The sequence below is a fragment of the Macaca nemestrina genome, chromosome 5 (genome assembly GCF_043159975.1).
Source record: "Macaca nemestrina isolate mMacNem1 chromosome 5, mMacNem.hap1, whole genome shotgun sequence".
Taxonomy (NCBI): Eukaryota; Metazoa; Chordata; class Mammalia; order Primates; family Cercopithecidae; genus Macaca; species Macaca nemestrina.
Window position 1 is genome coordinate 4,679,843 of NC_092129.1, and position 21,185 is coordinate 4,701,027.

At 49.0% G+C, this 21,185-nt stretch overlaps 1 protein-coding gene across 2 annotated transcripts in view; it reads left to right on the forward strand.

Moving 5' to 3' along the window:
* The first annotated feature begins 422 nt into the window (after window positions 1-422).
* The window catches only part of LOC105487560 (ribonuclease T2), a 29,681-nt gene continuing 8,918 nt past the window's right edge, over window positions 423-21,185 (forward strand). Inside the window, exons 1-6 of one of the 2 annotated variants that reach the window (XM_011751023.3) lie at window positions 423-879; window positions 4,100-4,160; window positions 9,343-9,398; window positions 11,518-11,575; window positions 15,788-15,858; window positions 20,193-20,306. In XM_011751023.3, the coding sequence (XP_011749325.2) occupies window positions 794-879; window positions 4,100-4,160; window positions 9,343-9,398; window positions 11,518-11,575; window positions 15,788-15,858; window positions 20,193-20,306 (446 nt within the window). In that variant the 5' untranslated portion in view covers window positions 423-793. Of the gene's footprint in view, window positions 880-4,099; window positions 4,161-9,342; window positions 9,399-11,517; window positions 11,576-11,801; window positions 11,956-15,787; window positions 15,859-20,192; window positions 20,307-21,185 lie in introns of those variants that run through there. The other variant, XM_011751024.3, reaches the window with a different exon arrangement.

Genomic DNA, 21,185 nt, shown 5'->3' on the forward strand with positions numbered 1-21,185 from the left:
GGGCGCAGTTTTTGAGAGCGGGTGCGGCTTGCGGGCCGCAGATGATGGCTGTCCCTGGAGCGCCGGGTGACCCTGGGGCCCGCACGCCCACTTGCTGGCGGGGGTGGCGCAGACACGGGCTGTCCCCCCGAGGGCGGTCCTCACGGGTGGTCCAGGCTAGCTCCGACCCGGGAGTGGGAGAGTGGCGCAGAGCTGCGTGGGAAGGCGCGGGGTGCCTGCGTGGCGAAGGAACACAGCTGCCTGACACGCCCGCAAGGCCCGCGGACCTGCTCTGACCTCTGCCTCTCCCGGCCAGCCGCGGGGCGGGGCGGGGCGTGAACGCCTGGAGGGGAAGGGGCGTTCTGGGGGGCGTGTCCGCCGGCGGGGGCGTGTCGTACTGGGGGCGTGGCTCTCTGCTCCGGTGCAGGCCAACAGGGCGTCCTCGGCTGGGCTGGGCTGGGCTGGACGCAACTGACCGTGGTCGTGGGCGGACGGTGGCTGCAGCGCGGAGGAGCTGGGGTCGCGGTGGGCCCGGGACGTGCGCGCTTGGTGCACGAACCTGAAGGGGAGCTCCAAGGGGCCTGGGTCGCCAGGGCTGCTGCTGCAATTCTCAGAGCCCGGCGAGGGGCCCGCGAGTCACTGGCTCAGGCCGTCCCAGGGCCCCGGGCGCACCCGGTGGCCGCTGCTCAGCGGAGGGAGCGCGGCGGTGCGGGGTCTCGGAGACAGCTTTTCTCCCGGAAGCATTCCTCGGGCCGCAGGCGGAAAGTGGGGGCCGGAGCGGCAGCAGGCCGCGTCCTCTCCGCAGGTCGGCACCATGCGACCTGCAGCCCTACGCGGGGCCCTGCTGGGCTGCCTCTACCTGGCGTTGCTTTGCCTGGGCGGTGCGGACAAGCGCCTGCGGTGAGTTACCTTGCGAGGTAAAGTGGGGAGCGTTGGAGCCGGGCCCTAGAGCTTTCCACGGGGTGCAGGCTGCTACTCTCGGGGTCGGCGCTCGCTGAGCCCCGGGCAGCGACTGGGGAGGGCAGGGAGAGCCGAGCACGCTCCGGGGTGACCCCTGGGAAGGAGTGGGTTGGGGGGAACCCTGAGCACGCTCCGGGGTAACTCCTGGGAAGAAGTGGGTTGCGGGGGGGAGCCCTGAGCACTCCCCGGGGTGACCCCTGGGAAGGAGTAGGGGGTAGGGTGAGGTTCTGGGTACACTCCGGCCTGGAGCAGGACTGGAAACTGGTCCCACAGACAGCTCCCAGCCTAGAACGCGACAGAGCAGGTGGCAGGCTTGGTGGAGCACGGTTCCTGCACTCGAAGTTCTCCCAGAGGTCGAAGTCGTGGAGGGGACGCTTAATTTTAGCTTCCACTGCAGCGGGTGGTGAAACGACTGTTCTTCCTCTTTTTGAGTGGCCTGTTCTGAATCCCTTACCCTGGCTCTCCCTCCCTATTTGTGTGTGTGTGTGTCTGTGTGTGTGTGTGCGCGCGCGGGGGTGGGGGCGGGCAGCCGCCCAGATTAATTAGGGGTAAACAGGCGTTGCTGCAAAGAATTCCAACTTTAATTCTGTGGAAGACACCAATATTTGAATACCATAGTTTTTTCCTTCTATTTGGGTAATGATCGGATTAATAAAATGATTTCTTACTTACATAGAAGTTGTTGAAAAGGTGGGTTTTACTTGTTATTTATTTATTATTATTTTTGAGACAGAGTCTTGCTCTGTCACTCAGGCTGGAGTACAGTGGCGTGATCTCAGCTCACTGCAACCTCCGCCTCCCGGATTCAAGCGATTCTCCTGCCTCAGCCTCCAAATAGGTGGGATTACAGGCACACACCACCGCCTGGCTAAGTTTTGTATTTTGTATTTAAGAACTTCTGACCTCAGGTGATCCGCCCGCCTCGGCCTCCCAAAGTGCCGGGATTACAGGCATGAGTCCCCGCACCTGGCCAGGGTTTTACTTTTTAAACACCTTAGATTTTTTTTTTAATCTTATACATTAAAAGGTAGCATTATATTTCAATGTTCCAGAAAATGTATTTTCTGAAAAAGAGCTACATTTATGTCCTTATTTATTGGCCATGAGGTTCAGAGCCTCTCATTGGGGAAGTCTGTGGCGTGCTGACCGGTGCTGGCTGAGTGGGAACTGCTAGTTCACAGCCAGGTGTGGGACGTTGCAGCTCTTTGCTTTGCAGTTTCCTCTTTTGTAAAGTAGAAATAGTAACAGTCTGCCTCACAGAGTTGGCTTCAGGAGAAATCAGTTAAGGTACAGAATGTACTTGGAATGATGTTAGCATAAAACAGGCTGTCATATGTGGATCCCCCATCCCACCCCATAATTCATGCAGCTGATATAATCGGACAACCTTGAGCAGGCAAGATTTGCCAGAATGTGGTTGATTCAGACCACCAGGGCTTCACAGATCAGCGGGTATTTTCCCAAGTTCTAACTGGGTTTGAGACCTTGGTGATTTTTCTTTCTTCTTAGACTTACTTTAGCTTCTCCATTACTTTCTCCATGAATAGGGGAGGGGGCGTGTGTGTGGGAGGGGGTCTCCTGCACTCACACCACTCTTTGCCTGGTTGTACATGGAGATTTTGTTACAAATGTCTGAATCTTGGTAGTTTTGTTGTAAGCATATTGATAGTCTCATCTTCCTGGGCGTTGCTAAGCTTTCCAGCCTCAGTTTCCATCTATGTAAAATAAGGTTTTTGCAGCCAAGGGTAAAAAAGTCTTTAACGCTTTTCCCAGCTTTAATTCTCACCCTGCAGCTCATCCTTTTTTTTTTTTTTTTTTTTTTTTTTTTTGAGACAAGGTCTGGCTCTGTCGCCCAGGTTGGAGTGCAGTGATGTAATCTGGGTTCACTGCAACTTTCACCTCCTGGGCTCAAGCTATCCTCTTGCCTTAGCGCCTTCCAAGTAGCTGGGACTACAGGTTCATGCCACCACACCTGGCTAATTTTTGTAGAGACAGGGTTTCACCATATTGCCCAGGCTGGTCTTGAACTCCTGAGCTCAAGCAATCCGCCCGCCTCCGCCTCCCAAAGTGCTGGGATTATAGGTGTGAGCCACCGTGCTTGAACCCTTTTTTCCTTTTGTACTGAGAGCTTGCATAATTAGTTCCAACGTACAACTAAGTTTTCATACCATCTTAATTGTAAATTTTATACAAGTTCAATAGGACTCAATTATTCACAAAAGCTAACGTGTAACAACTTGATCTTTTTACTTGGAATCTTCTCTTCTAAAATTTGATTTATCCTGAAGTGTCTGCTTGACTTATATTCCTGTGTTGCTGCTGGCTTTTTCCATGTGCATTTTTTGCAAGCTGCACTTTTTACTTCAGTCTCATTGTTAAGTCTTGCAGATCTGGCTAGAGGCCTCCTGCCATGAATAAGCTGAAGCTCCACAGTGGCTTCTGTGAGGTCTTAGAGTCAGATGAGTTTCAGTGTTCAGGTTTGTGATCTAGTGTGGCCCCGTGTTCTGGGTAACACATGTGATGCAGTGCTGTGTGCATACCATGTCCTGGATAACATTCAGGATGCAGTGCACATACTGTGTTCAAGTTAACAGTCCTGGTGGCATCTGAAGTAGCACCCTAAAATCAAAGGACACATCCTGCAGAGAAGCAAGTGAAATCTAAAAACTGAGTCAGGGTAGTGACGATAAATAGCATTATGCTAGTTCAGGTTATGTTTTGTTGCCGAGTGAATTACAAAAAACTGCCAGGTTTCAAGCTTTTATGGGTTTCACGAATGCAGGGGAGGGATGGTGGGTCTGCGTTTCTCTTGAGCATCCTTAGGAGAAAGGTGCTTCGTGGCTCAGTGGCTTCCCTTCAGTGAGGACCTCCCTGGCTACCCTCCTAGCTTGCCCTGCCTCTGCTTCCCTTCCTCTCCCCTCCTCCCCTTCTCCTATTCATGTTCACTGCCACTCAGCACTGGACACCACCACGTGTGCCTTCTTAGTGTAGGGGTTTACCGCCTTCCTCACAGGAGTGTGCGCAGCAGCAGGGCAGGCAGTGTTCCTCGTCCCACAGGCACTCAATGCTGAATGAATGAATGAAGGGATGGATGGGTGGATGAATTTTTTCTGTAACTTTAAAAAAGTTCTTGAAAAATAAGTTTCTTGTGTTTTAACAGTGACAACCATGAGTGGAAAAAGCTGATTATGGTTCAGCACTGGCCTGAGACAGTATGCGAGGTGAGTGTTTCTGCCTTGACGGGCCCTGGGGCCGGGGGAGCCCTGTGAAGAGGGGTTTGCGTGCATGTGCCCGTCCAGGGCACCCACGCTGCTGGTGCAGGAGGTGGGCACTGCTCTGGTGGGTGGGCGGTGTCTCCTGCAGAGACTGCCCCCAGGAGGGCTGTGTGTGAGCTTCCCAGGGCTGCTGTAACAAAGTGCCACAAGCTGGGTGGGTAAGAGCCTCAGGAATTTATTCTCACAGTTCTGAAAGGGGAAGTCTCAACCTAGGGGTCAGAAGGGTTGGTTCCTCCTGGAGGGCTCTGAGAGAGTTTGTTCTGTTTCTCTGCTAGCTTCTAGTAAGGACCCGTGGTCCTCTGCGTTCCTGGGTGACCCATCACCCCAATCTCTGCCTCTCCTTCACAGTGTGCTCTCCACTTTGTGTCTCTGTGTCTCTTCTGATGAAGACACCAGTAATTGGATTTAGGGCCCACCCTAATCTGGTATCACCTCATCTTAACTTGATGACATCTGCAAAGACCCTGTGTCTGTGTCCACACATGTTCACACATCATGTCCACACATGTTCACACATCATGTTCACACATCATGTTCACACATCATGTTCACACATCATGTTCACAGATGGGAGGAGGGGTTAGGACGGGGATATATCTTTTGGGAGGACACAGTTCAACCCACAGCAAGTCTCAGCTGGACTCCTCCCTCTGTGGGTGGCAAGCCACCAAGGTGCCAAGGCAAGAGACCGAGGGCACAAGCTGTTCCAGTATAATAAAGAAAATATATAAAACAAGAAGAGCTATACTATAAATAGATTATAGATATGATGATATATGAATATTATTAATCATCAGTTTGTAGCATTACTCTTTATTCCAATATTATAAAAATCCTTTTTTTTTTTTTTTTTTTTTGAGACGGAGTCTCGCTCTGTCGCCCAGGCTGGAGTGCAATGGCCGGATCTCAGCTCACTGCAAGCTCCGCCTCCCGGGTTCCCGCCATTCTCCTGCCTCAGCCTCCTGAGTAGTTGGGACTACAGGCGGCCGCCACCTCGCCTGGCTAGTTTTTGTATTTTTTAGTAGAGACGGGGTTTCACCGTGTTAGCCAGGATGGTCTCGATCTCCTGACCTCGTGATCTGCCCGTCTCGGCCTCCCAAAGTGCTGGGATTACAGGCTTGAGCCACCGCGCCCGGCCAATAATAATCCTTGCTCTACAATTATAACCTAGGAAAAACCAGGCCATACAGAGATAGGAGCTGAAGGGGCACGGTGAGAAGTGACCAGAAGACAAGTGTGAGCCTCTGTCGTGCCCATACATGGCCACTAGATGGCTCCTTGGTCTAGCGGTAACGCCAGTGCCTGGGAAGGAAACCCTTACTTAGCAGACCTTGGTCTAGCCGTAGCGTCAGTGCCTAGGGAAGGCACCCATTACTTAGCAGACTGGGAAAGGGAGTCTCCCTTTCCCCGGGGGACTTAGAGAAGACTCTGCTCCACCACCTCTTGTGGAAGGCCTGACATCAGTCAGGCCTGCCCACAACCATCCGAAGGCCTAACCATCTCCCCATGATGCTGTGCTTCAGCGGTCACACCCCTGTTTCACTTTCATGTTCCATCCTGTACACCTGGCTCTCCCTTCTAAATAGCAGTAGCAGAATTAGTGAAAGCACTAAAAGTCTTTGAAGACGAAATAATGGCGTAAGGTGTCCTCTCTCTCTCTCTCTCAAACAGGGAAGGGCCCCCCTGTCCAGTGGACACGTGACTCACATGACCTTATCAATCATTGGAGATGACTCACACTCCTTACCCTGCCTCTTTTGCCTTGTATCCAATAAATAACAGCTCAGCCAGGCATTCGGGACCACTGCTGGTCTCCACGTCTTGGTGGTAGTGGTTCCCCGGGCCCAGCTGTCTTTTCTTCTATCTTTTTGTCTTGTGTCTTTATTTCTACAATCTCTCACCTCTGCACATGAGGAGAAAAACCCACAGACCCTGTAGGGCTGGTCCCTACATCCCTCCATGTATTGGACATTATTGAACATCTTATTAACATGTCCTGTGAGTGAAGAGGACCCAAGAGCATCCCTGCCTCCTTTTGCTGTGCTTGGCACCCATGGCACCCACGGCCCTCCAGGCTGGCCCCTCTTCATCTGGCTCTGTTTTGCTCCATGCCCCACATCCCTTCAATGTCCCATCAGTGTCCAGGCCCTTCTCCTTGGAGCACCCAGAGCCAGGACGCTGCCTGGATCTGCCCCTCAGGGCCTGCCCTGCTCAGTGTATCAAGCCGACCCTGGTGTGCCTCGCACACTTCTACGGTGTTTCATCGTATTGCTGAGCTAGCTCCACATTCTGCCAGGAGCACGCAGGTTTTATGTTTTGCCTCTAGCACTGAGTGTTAATGATTTTCTCTTCTACTTCCTCACTGATTTTTCTGATGACAAATGAAAATGAAATTTTGCTTATCTGGCTCAAATTATGCTCTTGCTCATTTCTATACATGAGATTGCCCCGTTTTCAGTTTTGCGGACTTAACATTGCGCTCCTGGTGCTGTTTCCTTGCCTTGGGGTAGGGGCAGTGGACAGGAGGAGCCGGAAGCTGCTTGGCACCAACTTTCAGTTGTTGGGAGTGTGGCTGGCGTTCTGAGATATAGTGAGGGATTCCTGGAGTCCTTGGTTCCTACAGAAGGAAGGACCACCAAGGACCATGGAGGAGGAGCTTGAACTTAAGCACTGTCTTTGACCCACACTGAAGGATCTGCCTCCAGGGCCTGAGACCCAGCTGCTCTGCATTCCGGGAGGCACTTACATGACAAAATGTGGGTGTGTCCCTGCACACTAATGTAAATATGCATGGAGGCACATCTTTGCCTTGAGGCTTTAGAAAAAGATTTTTTAAAAATCTGTAGCAAAATGTCCTTGTTAGGGAGTGTATTTCCTACCAGGCAGCCATGGTGAAGGGTTCTGTTTCAGCCCAGGTGTCCTCCTAGGCAGTGAGGGCCGTCCCTGGTGCCCTGTCTGATGAGATGCTTGTGTCAAAGGTGCTTGGTCTGTCTGGGGTTCCCAGTGTCCTGGGCTCTCCCACAGCTCCACGCAGGCAGGCCTGGGAACCGAGTGCTGTGCAGAGCCCTCAGAGCCCCGTGTGGTGCAGGCTTTGCTCTCCGCAGTGCCCCCAGGAAAGGAGCCCAGCTTCTGGCTTTGAACTGGGTTCCCTGAGGGATGGGGTTGGGCGGCAGAGGTGAAGTTACAGGTTTTGGCCTCTGACCCTCTTCCTCTAGCACTGAGCAGTAAGGACTTTCTGTTCTACTTCCTCAACTGATTTTTCTGTTGACAAATGAAAATGCAGTTTCGCTTATCTGGCTCAAATTATGCCCTTGATCATTTCTTTTTTTTTTTTTTTTTTTTTTTTTTTTGAGAAGGAGTCTCGGTCTATCGCCCAGGCTGGAGTGCAATGGTGCGATCTCGGCTCACTGCAACCGCCGCCTCCTGGGTTCAAGCCATTCTCCTGCCTCAGCCTCCTAAGTAGCTGGAACTATAGGAGCCCACCACCATGCCCAACTAATTTTTGTATTTTTAGTAGAGACAGGGTTTCATTATGTCAGCGAGGCTGGTCTTGAACTCCTGACCTCAAGTGATCCACCTGCCTTGGCCTTTTAAAGTGCTAGGATTATAGGCCTGCGCCATTGCGCCCAGCCCAGTCATGCTCATTTCTAATACTAGAGATTGCTCTGTTTCCAGGCATTTTGCCGCTCAGGCGTTCAGTAGCTGACACCTCTCAGCTGAACCAGACTCCCCCTCCTTTCCAGATCGACCGTGAGCTGAAGCTGCCTCCCACAAAAGGCAAATTCGGGGAAAGCGCTGGGCGGGATGGACCCTGGTGCCCGGGCGGGTCCTCTGGGCTCAGACTTATGCTTTCCTTTGCTGCCCCCACTGTGTTGGGCCAGGCATGCCCTGTGCTTCATCTGCTTCCGTAGCCCACATATATTTCCAGATGACTGTTTTGGAAAAACTCCATTTTAGCTAAACAATTTGAAAGTACTTAAAAAATGCTAAGCTGAGATTTTTTTTCTCTATTGTTTTATCTTTATGATGGTGATTAAGGATATACTCCTTACCTTTTTATTTTTCTGGCTCCAAATTTTTTGATACTTATTATTTCACTAATCTATTTAGACTTGGTACCTGAACAAGTATTAGTTTAGCAGGATACTCTCAGCCTTTTGTCCTTAAACATGTATTTTCGGGTGTGTGTTAAGTAAATTATCTCTGGGCAAATGAGAGTGTTCCCATCAGATTGGCTTAACAAAAACAGCTTTTTTTTTTTTTTTTTTTAAGATGGAGTCTCACTCTGTCGCCAGCCTGGAGTGCAGTGGCACAATCTCGGCTCACTGCAAGCTCCGCCTTCCTGGTTCAAACGATTCTCCTGCCTCAGCCTCCTGAGTAGCTGGGATTACAGGCGCGTGCCACCATGCCCAGCTAATTTTTGTACTTTTAGTAGAGACAGGATTTCACAGGTTGGCCAGGATGGTCTCGATCTCCTGACTTCGTGATCTGCCCAACACCTCCCAAAGTGCTGAGATTACAGGCATGAGCCACCGTACCCAGTCTTTTTTTTTTTCGAGACACAGTTTTGTTCTTGTCACCTAGGCTGGAGTGCAATGGCGTGATCTCGGTTCACTGAGTTCAAGCAGTTCTCCTGCCTCAGCCTCCAGAGTAACAGGGACGACAAGCGCCTGCCACCACACCCGGCCAATTTTGTGTTTTCAGTAGAGATGAGGTTTCACCACGTTGGCCAGGCTGGTCTAGAACTCCTGACCTCAGTTGAACCACCCGCCTTGGCCTCCCAAACAAAGTGTTGGGATTACAGGCGTGAACCACTGTGCTCGGCTCATAAAAGCACCTGTTTCTGTTAAGTCAAATATTTGAGGAATGGCTTAACAAAAATGGCTGTTTCTATTAAGTCAGTTGTTTGAGGATTGGCTTAGAACATCCAGCCCTAGAGTAGCTTCCTCATGGATGTGTTGTTGTAAGCAATTTATTATGAACTAACACTGGTTTTAGCTTGTGTTATTAGCACAGTACCTGTATCTCATTGGCATATGTTGCAACTAGTTGCTAAATGTATTTTAATAGGGTTCTAAGTGTATTTTAATAAAGAACCAATCATTTTCTTTTTATATTTTCTCCCTAGAAAATTCAAAACGACTGTAGAGACCCTCCGGATTACTGGACAATACATGGACTATGGCAAGTGTCTCACACAATTAAATCTTAGGCAGAAGAGGCTCTCTGACTGGGAACCCTAGCTTGAATGTATTTATTCTTGTTTATTTTTAGGAGTTTATCCAATAGACCAGATTCTTTTTTTTTTTTTTTTTTTTTTGAGACGGAGTCTCGCTCTGTCGCCCAGGCTGGAGTGCAGTGCCGCAATCTTGGCTCACTGCAAGCTCCGCCTCCCGGGTTCACGCCATTCTCCTGCCTCAGCCTCCTGAGTAGCTGGGACTACAGGCGCCCGCCACTGCGCCCAGCTAATTTTTTCTATTTTTAGTAGAGACGGGGTTTCACCATGGTCTCGATCTCCTGACCTTGTGATCTGCCCGCCTCGGCCTTCCAAAGTGCTGGGATTACAGGCGTGAGCCACCGCGCCCGGCCCAGATTCTTATTTAAAAATATCTTTAGTCTTTCTAGCAGAACACTGATTCTCTTGTTCTTTAATTCTGTCTTCATATAACAATAACACTTTTTTTTTTTTTTTGAGATGGAGTCTTACTCTGTTGCCCAGGCTGGAGTACAGTGGCACGATCTCGGCTCACTGCAATCTCCGCCTCCCAGGTTCAAGTGATTCTCCTGCTCCAGCCTCCCAAGTAGCTGGAATTACAGGTGTGCCCCACCACACCCAGCTAATTTTTGTATTTTTTAGTAGAGACAGGATTTCACCATGTTTGTCAGGCTGGTCTTGAACTCCTGACCTCAGGTGATCCGCCTGCCTTGGCCTCCCAAAGTGCTGGGATTATATGTGTGAGCCACTGCGCCCGGCCAGTAACACTTTTTAAAATAGTGTTTACAGATTCTCGGTACATGTTAGGGTCACTACATTTTAATTTTCTCATTTTGTTCTTCTCTTGGGATTCATTATAAATAACTGCATGAAAATACATAAATGTGTGTATCTCTCTTGTACACATTTCGGAGACACTCAAATTTATTTTTCTGGTTTTGTCTGCCTTTAGTTAATTCTTTTCTATTTAACATGGACATACTTGTGACGTTGAACTGGGCGCATGAATCGCCCCATCTGAAGGACCGGTTTTGTCCTGCTGCCTCGATGCCGGGATTGAAAAGGGCCCTTTTAGCTTTATTGGTGCCTCCTGATTCCTTAGGAAGAGGGATTGGTGGAAAACAAGTTAAATTGGAATTTAGCTACTGGGGTTTCACTTTCTTCTCAGGCTGCTCAGATGACCTTGACTTCCTGTCTCTGGGGCTCCTGGCTTTCCTAGACTTTGCATGGTGTCCTCTCCCCTGCTGTTGCCAACTGCACTGGTTGTGTCTCTGCTCGTCATGGCCGTTTCATTTCTGAGGCTGGAATGAAGCTTTGCAATGCCGTCCAGTCCAGTGCATGGAATCAGGCGGGTTTCAGATGCTGGTCCAGCTGTTGACCCTGAAGACACTCTCCTCCCTCCCTGGCCTCTTTGGGGCTCTGAGGGGTCGGGGTCTTAGGAAGTTGGTGACCTTGCGGAGTAAGCAGCACTCAAGAGTCAGAGTTGATATGACCAGAATTAGATGTGTGAGGATGGAGTTAAAGTTCTAGACAGTGTAAGTGCGTTTGCTACTAAAAATGAAATGAAAATCCTGCTAGCTGATCTTCTGTCATACGCTAGGTACTTTCTGACAAACATGTTACATTTGTCATCTCCTGAAGTCCTCCTCACCATTGAAAGGAACAGACTCTCACTGTTCTCATGCTGGATCTGTGGCATGGAGATTGGCCAGGGGTCAGCTGACTTAGGTCCCAGTGCTAGGGAACAGCAGAGGTTGCTATCAACCCAGTCAGGGCTGACCCCAGAGCCCCCGCTCCTGGGTGCTACTAGGCCATCCATTGCGCTTCCTTTACTAAGCAGCAGCCTGTTTACATTACTCCTGGATGCTCTTAACACAATTTCTTTTCTCTTCTAAAGAAATCTGAACTCTGACTACTCTTACCTGCGTCGTCTTTCTTAAGCGTCCTGCATGGGATAAGGAATTCCCAATTAGAATTTCTCTTTTTATGCTTTGCAGACTTTAATGAAAGTGTTTTCTAAGGTCATGTAGAAGCCACCCCAACCAAGACTCATATTTCTTATTTTCTCTTTTAAATTTGAATTTCCAGGCCTGATAAAAGTGAAGGATGTAATAGATCGTGGCCCTTCAATTTAGAAGAGATTAAGGTATTGATTTTTAATTATATTTCTACTGCAGAGTGTTGACCTAGATTAACTCTTTTCTTCACACGTGTATCTTCAAAGTCATCTTTAAAATTATGGGGTCATGAATGTATTCACCAGGATTGAGCCCTTGGTGCTGTTTCAGTAAGTATTGCTATCTCAACCCCACAAATTACACCAACTGACCTTTCCCCTCTCCTTCCCTCCCCTCCCCTGCCTTGTACCCAAGCCACTGCATGAGGGGCCTGAGCAAGGGGCTCCAACCAGAGCAAGCCCTGACACTCCCCCGTGCCAACCTTGTGCAGATCCTGACGCTCGCCTGCCAGCCCTACCTCGTCCCAGGTCCCAGGACTCCTGGGTCGGATGGCTCACGTGGGAATCCGGTTGGTGTGCTATATTGCCAGGCATTTCCAGACAGCTGAGGCTCAGAGAGCACAGGCCTGGGGCTGTCCTATCTGGTGGACGGGTTTCTGAGCAGGGTGGACATGCTGGGCCTTTCCAGTACAAGAGCTTGATTAAAGAAAGCTCACAGGGTGGGAATTTATTAGAGATACTAGCAGAGGCATTCCTTTGAGATACCCGTACCTCATATGGCATACGGAGTCTTCACTCGTACGCACGCCCTCATCTTTCCTTAGGGGTGCCAGCAGTTCCTGTGTGTAACCAGTATATGTCAGGGTAACTGGTCCTGGACCCAGGGAGGCAGTGGTAACTGGGGCCTTCTTTAAAATATGCAGTAGAGGCCGGGCGCGGTGGCTCAAGCCTGTAATCCCAGCACTTTGGGAGGCCGAGACGGGCGGATCACAAGGTCAGGAGATCGAGACCATCCTGGCTAACACGGCGAAACCCCGTCTCTACTAAAAACACAAAAAATTAGCCGGGCGAGGTGGCGGCGCCTGTGGTCCCAGCTACTCGGGAGGCTGAGGCAGGAGAATGGCGTGAACCCGGGAGGCGGAGCTTGCAGTGAGCTGAGATCTGGCCACTGCACTCCAGCCTGGGGGACAGAGCGAGACTCCGTCTCAAAAAAAAAAAAAAAAAAAAAATGCAGTAGAATGGAAGGATTTGTGGAAGTTGTGGGTCCTTCCTAGGAATGCTACATTTCCCAAGGTCATTAGTTGCAAATCCATCACGAGTTCTTTTTTTTTTTTTTTTTTTTTTTTGAGTTAGAGTTTCGCTCTTGTTGCCCAGGCTGGAGTGCAATGGCACAATCTTGGCTTACAGCAACCTCCGCCTCCCAGATTCAAGTGATTCTCCTGCCTCAGCCTCCTGAGTAGCTAGAATTACAGGCATGTGCCACCACACCCAGCTAATTTTGTATTCTTAGTAGAGACAGGGTTTCTCCATGTTGGTCAGGCTGGTCTCGAACTCCCAATCTCAGGTGATCTACCCACCTTGGCCTCCCAAAGTGCTGGGATTACAGGTGTGAGCCACCGCACCCAGCCCACAAATTCTAATCCGTATGGAATTGTTTTCTTTTTCCTCCCCATGAAGACCTTCAGTGGGATAAGCCAAGAGGCTGGGGACTGCCATGAGACTTAGAAGGGACACCCCAGAGCCTGGTGCTGTCTCTAGCTCCTCACGAAGACTCTCCTCCTCTCCTCCAGGACCCACTGCAGGGAATGGGCTCTGGGGAGGCTTGATGAAGAGGCCACTTCAGGATATGTTGAGTTTGAAGTGCCCTTGAGACCTCCAGGTGGTGACATAGAGGATCTTCAGGGTCAGAGGAAAGGTGGCTTTAGGCATAATTAGCATGAGGATGGTGAATCAAAATGACAGGTGTAGGGATGTACATGGGTCTGTGGACATGGGTGGATGAGGGGCCAGGGCTGACAGGTGTGGGTGTGGGTGGGTGAGGGTGCAGGACTGACGGGTGTGGACCTGGGTAGGTGAGGGAGCAGGGCTGACAGGTGTGGGTGTGGGTAGGTGAGGGAGCAGGGCCGACAGGTGTGGGTGTGGGTGGGTGAAGGGGCAGGGCTGACAGGTGTGGGTATGGATGGGTGAGGGGGCAGGGCTGACAGGTGTGGATGTGGGTGGGTGAAGGGGCAGGGCTGATAAGTGTGGACATGGGCAGGTGAGGGGGCAGGGCTGACAGATGTGGGTGTGGGTGGGTGAGGGGGCAGGGCTGACAGGTGTGGGTATGGATGGGTGAGGGGGCAGGGCTGACAGGTGTGGGTGTGGGTGGGTGAAAGGGCAGGGCTGACGGGTGTGGGTAGGTGAGGGGGCAGGGCTGACAGGTGTGGAGGTGGGTGGGTGAGGGGGCAGGGCTGACAGGTGTGGGTGTGGGTGGGTGAGGGGGCAGGACTGACGGGTGTGGACCTGGGTAGGTGAGGGAGCAGGGCTGATAGGTGTGGATGTGGGTGGGTGAAGGGGCAGGGCTGATAAGTGTGGACATGGGTAGGTGAGGGGGCAGGGCTGACAGATGTGGGTGGGCTAAGGGGACAGCACTGACAGGTGTGGGCCTGGTGGGCAGAGGGGCAGTGCTGGTGGAACCCCGTGATAACAGCCAGGTGAAAAGGGGCATGTGTGCCTGCAACCGGGAAAGGCGGAAACTCAGGAGAGGAGAGATTGTGCAGAGGCCCCATGGGACTGCATATCCCCGGGGCATCCAGGACAGGAAGGCTGAAACACCTTTTGGGTGGGGTCGGCGGGTCATGGGTCTGTGGTGGCCTGAGCCGCCGCTCCTCAGAGTAGTCCTGGCTTCCTCGTTGTGTAGCGGTAGGTCCAACTTTGCATTGTCCCAAACGGAAGTAACCCAGTTTGCACAATCATCGTGGCCTAGATCATCCCGAGGGCTGATGGGGCTGAAGCCAGCATGGTGGGGCAGGAGAGGTGGGGTGGGGGCTGCAGGGGGTCAGAGCTGCGCCCACACGGGCAGGGGCTGTGGGGTGGGGGCCGCATTACAAATGGGCTGAGGAAAAAACCCTTATATAGGGTGCTGGAAAACAGGAGAAAGGGAAGAAAAATGAAGTTATCTGAAGTTTGTTATTGGGTTTTTTTGGTGTAGAGGGTGTGTAGAAATTGAAAAGTAAACTCCAGTTCTGTTGAATTTAGCATGACCGGCGCAGTGTGGAACCCAGGCTGCCCAGCTCACACAAGCTCTTCTCTGGGAAAAGAAGAGCTTGTCCTTTGTTTGTTTGTTTTAATTGATGGTTTATTGTTTGTTTTTTAAGACGGAGTCTCACTCTGTCACCAGGCTGGAGTGCCCTGGCTCGATCTCGGCTCACTGCAATCTCTGAGTCCCTGGTTCAGGTGATTCTCCTGCCTCAGCCTCCCGAGTAGCTGGGATTACAGGCATGTGCCACCATACCCAGCTAATTTTTGTGTTTTTGGTAGAGACGGGGTTTCACCAGGTTGACCAGGATGATCTTGATCTCCTGACTTCCTGATCCGCCTGCATCAGCCTCCCAAGGTGCTGGGATTACAGGCGTGAGCCACCGCGTCCGGCTGATGTTGTTTTTAGAACAGTTTTAGGTTTACAGAAAAATTGGATGGAGATTATAGACAGTTCACTCCCTTCCCCCTCAAATCTCCCAATCATTAACATCTTCTATAGTGTGTTACATTTGTTACAATTAATGAACTGATACTGATACTTTATTATTAAATAAAGTTTAGCGTTAACATTAGGGTTTAGTCCTGTGTTGTGCAGTTGTGTGGCTTTGGACAAATGCAGGAGAACAAGTCCCACCCAGTGCAGTGCAGAGCAGCCCCGGCCTCAGACCCCCTGAGCCATACCTCCGTTTCTTTCCTCCCCTTGAACCCTTAGCAACCGCAAATCTCATTTCTGTCTCTTAAGACTCCCTTTTCCAAATTGTCACATCATCGGAATCATACAGTATGGAGCCTCTGCAGATTGGCCTCTTTCACTAGCAATATATGTTTACAGTTCCTCCAATGGCTTTTCATGGCTTGATAGTTCATTGGTTTTTGTTGCTGCGAATATTCCATTGTTTGGATGTACACTTTATCCCTTCACCTGTAAGAGCTTGTATTTTCGTGTGCAGTTTTATGATTACTCAAATTGCACTTGTAGCTATATCTTAAACACTTTGTACAAAATAAGTATAGGGTTATTTTACTCACCCCAGTATTGTTAATTAGCAGAGCTCAATTCTTTGAATGTGTCAGTTTATCAAATTTACCTTCTGGGTTTGGAGTTGATTATTAAGATCCTGCATAGACTTCTTTTATTTATTTTTTTATTTTAATGCATAGGATCTTTTGCCAGAAATGAAGGCATACTGGCCTGATGTAATTCACTCGTTTCCCAATCGCAGCCACTTCTGGTAAGTCCCAGCCTCTGATTGCTGTCTTGATTGCTGTCTGAGCGGGTGTGGGGAGCGTGATGAATCGCTCTAAGTGGAAACTGTGTGGGAAGCAAGATAACAGAATTTGTCTTATGGGGCTGAGCAGTTTGAACAACCTTTTATGAGATATGATTCTGTTATGGCATTTTTGGTGCCTTTCTCCAATGTATAAAAAAATGAAAGCAAGTGGAATTTACCTTATAAGCCTGTTTTCTAACCTATGTGATATTTATTACTTTGCTTGAAAACTTTTCTCAGCCAGTCACAATGGCTCATGCCTGTAATCCTGGCACTTTGGGAGGCTGAGGTGGGTGGATTGCTTGAGTCCAGGAGTTCGAGACCAGCCTGGTAATATGACAAAATGCCGTCTCTACCCAAAATTTAAAAAGTCAGGCAGATGTAGTATTGTGTGTCTGTGGTCCCAGGAGCTCAAGGTTGCAATGAGCTGTGATCAGCTGGGGTGATAATCAGCCTGGGTGACGGGGGGGGTGAGACCCTGTCTCAAAAAAAAAAAAAAAAAATACGAATTTTCCCTTCTGAGGCTCAACAAAGTCAAATGCTTGCATATCTAAGAATTAGTCTATATCAGACAGGAGAGAATATTTCTTAAGGAAATTGTGCTCCTGTCTTGAAGTACATGAAGAAAAAAGAGAACAGTCACAGTGGTTCACACCTGTAATCCCAGCACTCTGGAAGGCCAAGGCAGGTGGATCACTTGAGGTCAGGAGTTCAAGACCAGCCTGGCTAACGTGGCAAAACTCCATCTCTACTAAAAATACAAAATTTAGCTGGGCATGGTGGCGTACACTTGTAATCCCAGCTACTTGGGAGTCTGAGGCAAGAAAATCAATTGAACTCAGTAGGTGGAGGTTGCAGTGAGCCGAGATCACGCCACTGTACTCCAGCCCAGGTGACAGGGCAAGATTCCATCTCAAAAAAAAAAGATGTCTTCTAAGATGATGATCTCATGCCTATGACTTAGGGAAGAGAGAAAGTGAGACTTAGCACGTGAGACTGAGAGTTCAGTCGGGGTGAAGTGCCTTTAAGTTCAGCCGAAGCTGAGCCTAAGACCTAAATGCCACATTGAATTCAAGGTAGCTTTTAAAATCATGGCTTTTTTAATAACATGAAGTGAATTCCTTTTATTAAGATTATGTTAACTGAAGGTAATTATTTTCTCCCACTTCAATGTTGCAATTTATAATTCAGATTACAACCCATCAAATTTTAGGTAGGAAGGTTAACCTAGTAATATTTTTGTGTGTAATTTTCAGGAAAGTTAAAAGTTAAGTTTAGAAGAAAGCTTTTTAAAACAAAATGAAATGGAAGTGATGTCTGTCTTCCTGGTTCATCGGTGTGGCAGTGAAGTGGCCTTAGGATTCACGGACCCTCAATCTGTGCCTTGAATCGCCCTTGAGTACAGAGAACCACTCTTAATGAAAATTCGGATGGTGAATGGTTCAGGTCTCAGTCACCTGTTCTGCACAGCCTGTGTTCCAGAAAATTATTTCAAAATAATGGCCATGATAAGTTGAAATGGAAGAAGATAGGAAAAAAAATTGTATGTCACTTCACAGTGTACTTCAGATGAGTGTATGGTAACTGAGTTATATGAAAGAGAATTTTTCCAGTTGTTACAATGTTCCATGATAGAGTCTGTCAGACTAGCCAAATGGCTGAAAATAAATCAGCAAACATGCAAAGGCCTTCAGTGAGCTGGATCTTGAGCATTTAATCAAAACAGTGTGGGCAAAGTATGCATTTATTTTTGTGCTCTGATAAAGGCAAGATGACTTACTTTAAATTTTCAAGCTGATAGTTGAATTACACACTTTAAAAAACTGTCTGGTTCTAAATGAAAAGGATAAATCTCACACACAAATTAATATTTATATTTTTGAGTGCTCCTAAATACAAAAGATCAGGGAGGAGCTCCTGTCTGGGCTGTGTCACCCAGTCCAGTGCCTATCACTCAGGTCACCTGACTAACTCCATGGGGGTTGGCCTCTGGCTTCTCCACCTCTGCTCCTTGGGCAGAGGAAGGTGTCACAGCACTGCTGTGGAATGTGTCTTTGGGCATAACCGGCCCCAAGGATTGGCTGCCTCTTGTGGCCCAGCGGGCCAGGTGACAGTGGGTGGGTGAGCTCGGGACATCCGCTCCTGGCTGCATCTACGCTTGGTGGGTGAGTCAGGGTGTCTCTCAGCATAGAGGGCAACACGCTGAGTCACTTCGCATTGGTGACTGACCGTTTTGATGCTTAAAAAAGGTCCAGTTCCAAATGAAGTGTGAGTGAATGTCGTTGAGCTCCGTGAATATCAGTCTATTTCCAACATCTGTTGAGTTAAGCTTGCTCCAAGAATAATGATGGCTGACATTTGCAGTTTATTGTGAGCAAGGAACTGTTTTCATTCGTGTGGAAGGGCTCGGCACACCTCATCTCACCTGCAGAATTACCTCTGTTTTATAGCAACTAAGTCACCTGGAATTCAGGTTACATTTCTATTAGTTTAAAATAATCTCTCTTTTTCTACCCCATAGGACATAACAAGTTATCAGGTAATTCGCTCTGGAAAGTCTTCTAGATGAAGATAGTTACTCATCCACTTTTATCTTTCCTGTTTTCAACTTTTCATTGTTTTCTGCGACTTAAGTCGATAGGAATTATTTAAAACTAGTATTTTGGATGAATTTTGCCAATGAATTAATGCACATTTAGATTGTATTTTTAAGACTGCATATAAGTGCTTTATAAGTGGTTGCATGAATGTTATTTATTAAAACATCATGAATTCATCACTAATGAAGCTGAGGAAATCTGATTCCCATTTTGTCTTTTCATGCTAATGATGATAAACATCTGAATGACACGCTGGTCATTGTGAAGGTGGCTGTCAGTCTCGTTAGCAGTTGATTGGACGGCAGCCCAGTGCAGTGGGAAGGGTGCTGACCTTGGACTTGAGAGTGGCCTTCAAGGGCAGGCTCTGAGTGACCTTTCAGCAAGTCCCCTGGCCCTTCTGGGCTTCCGTTCCCTGTCTCTAAACTAGCAGTGATATTTTCGCCTTGCAGAGTTTTGAGAACCAAATGAAGAACGTGAAAGATTTTTGTAAGCCTGTAATCTGCAGTAAAATATCAGAAATCATTGTCGGTGACCACATGTTTCTGGAATACAAATTGCTGTTGATGTGCAGCCCTTTGGTTATGGGCTGTTCAGTTGTTCTTATTGTCCTCTATGTAGAATGGATGCTTGAACTATCATTTGTAGCAGCTGAAATGGAAAATGGGCCTGAGGTGTTTCCTGGTAATTAGCTGTCCTGCCTTTCCGTGGCTGGTTGCTTAGAAATGACAGTTTGTGCCACTCTGCGAAATTCCCTGGCTGCGAATCACCCACTCGCTGCAGGAGACCACACGCTGCTTTGTGAATCAGTAGGGGGTTAGGGCAGCATCGTGTTCTTTTTTCTCAGCTTTGATTTGTTGTTAATTGAGCAAGCTGTAATTGTAGACGTGAACTGAAACTGATTATTTCATCGTGGGGGATTGAAATAATCGCCTATGTTGCATATAAGGAATTTTATCCTTCCTACTTTGTAAAAGAAATGACATGCCTACTGCACGGGAATAGTCTGTGCTAAGAGAAAACATGCTTGAGCATTTTTATTAGGAATCAGTTTCATCACCTTTTTTTTTTTTGAGACGGAATTTCTCTCTTGCCCAGGCTATAGTGCAATGGCATGATCTCGGCTCACTGCAACCTCTGTCTCCCCGGTTCAAGCGAATCTCCTCCTCAGCCTCCTAAGTAGCTGAGATTTCAGGCACCTGCTACCACACTCGGCTCATTTTTTTGTATTTTTAGTAGAGATGGGTTTCACCATGTTGGTCAGGCTGGTCTCAAACTCCTGATCTCAGGTGATCCACCCCCTTCAGCCTCCCAAACTGTTGGGATTACAGGTCTGAGCCATTGCGCCCAACCTGTTTCATTCCTTTTTTTTTTTTTTTTTGAGATGGAGTCTCTGTTTGTCGCCCAGGCTGGAGTGCAGTGGCCGGATCTCAGCTCACTGCAAGCTCCGCCTCCCGAGTTTACGCCATTCTCCTGCCTCAGCCTCCCGAGCAGCTGGGACTACAGGCGCCCGCCACCACACCCGGCTAGTTTTTTGTACTTTTTAGTAGAGACGGGGTTTCACCGTGTTAGCCAGGATGGTCTCGATCTCCTGACCTCGTGATCCGCCCGTTTCGGCCTCCCAAAGTGCTGGGATTACAGGATTGAGCCACCGCGCCTCATTACTTTTAAGTGGAGATTTTTTTCTAATCCTCACAGGAAGCATGAGTGGGAAAAGCATGGGACCTGTGCCGCCCAGGTGGACGCGCTCAACTCCCAGAAGAAGTACTTTGGCAGAAGCCTGGAACTCTACAGGGAGCTGGACCTCAACAGGTGGGTGCGCCCTTCCCCCTGCTGCTCTTCCCAGTGGGGATCCCTGCTGTCTCCCAAGCCTGACGGCTGGATCCAGGGGAGTGAGTGTAGACCACGCTGCCCTCCAGCAGCTTCTGCATGTGCACTGTTTGGCCAGTGAGATCATTCCTGAGGAATGTTCTGTGCCTACCGAGCCTTTCCGGATCATTCTACACCACGATCACACAGAGTGGGTGCAGAGTATTGGGATGCCTGTCTGGGCACCATCTCATCATCAGAGTCCGCCGTAGGGAAAATGAGAACTCCAACCAGCGCGTGCCTTTCTCAGCCATGATTCCTGATAAAGGATGGTGCATTAACAGGTCGTTTCCTTTTCCCTAGAAAGACGGAACCTCAGGAAGTCTGTGGGTCTTTGTCACAGAGCTCCTGGAACAAGCAGGCAGGAAAGAGATGTTGGCCAGGGCTCTTTAAACCCCAGAAATGATCCAAACCTGCCTGAATCGTCCCTGCCTGCCCTCACCTCAGTTCTCGAGAAGGGGAATATGTTGTCACCACTTGAACCAGTGAACTTGTAAAACAAAGTGCCTCCCGAGGGCCACGCCCAGCCCACTCACTGTCCAAATCTGGTCGCTAGAGATCCAGGGTGTGCCCTTACCTCTCCGTCTGGACGTTTCAGTATGTCAGTGTCTTAGCTGTTCTCACTGACCTCCATCATAAGAGGTCATAATAAACCAGTGAAGTGCTAAAAAAACATGACAGGCGATTGCACAGCCTCTGCGTTGCTGCTTTTGCAATTTACGCAGCTTGTTTTAGAGCAATTCTCCTTCAAATCAGAATAATACCAGGAGCCTTTGCTAATCAGCTGTATTTAAGGTTTCTGAATTAAATCTGCTTAAAAGA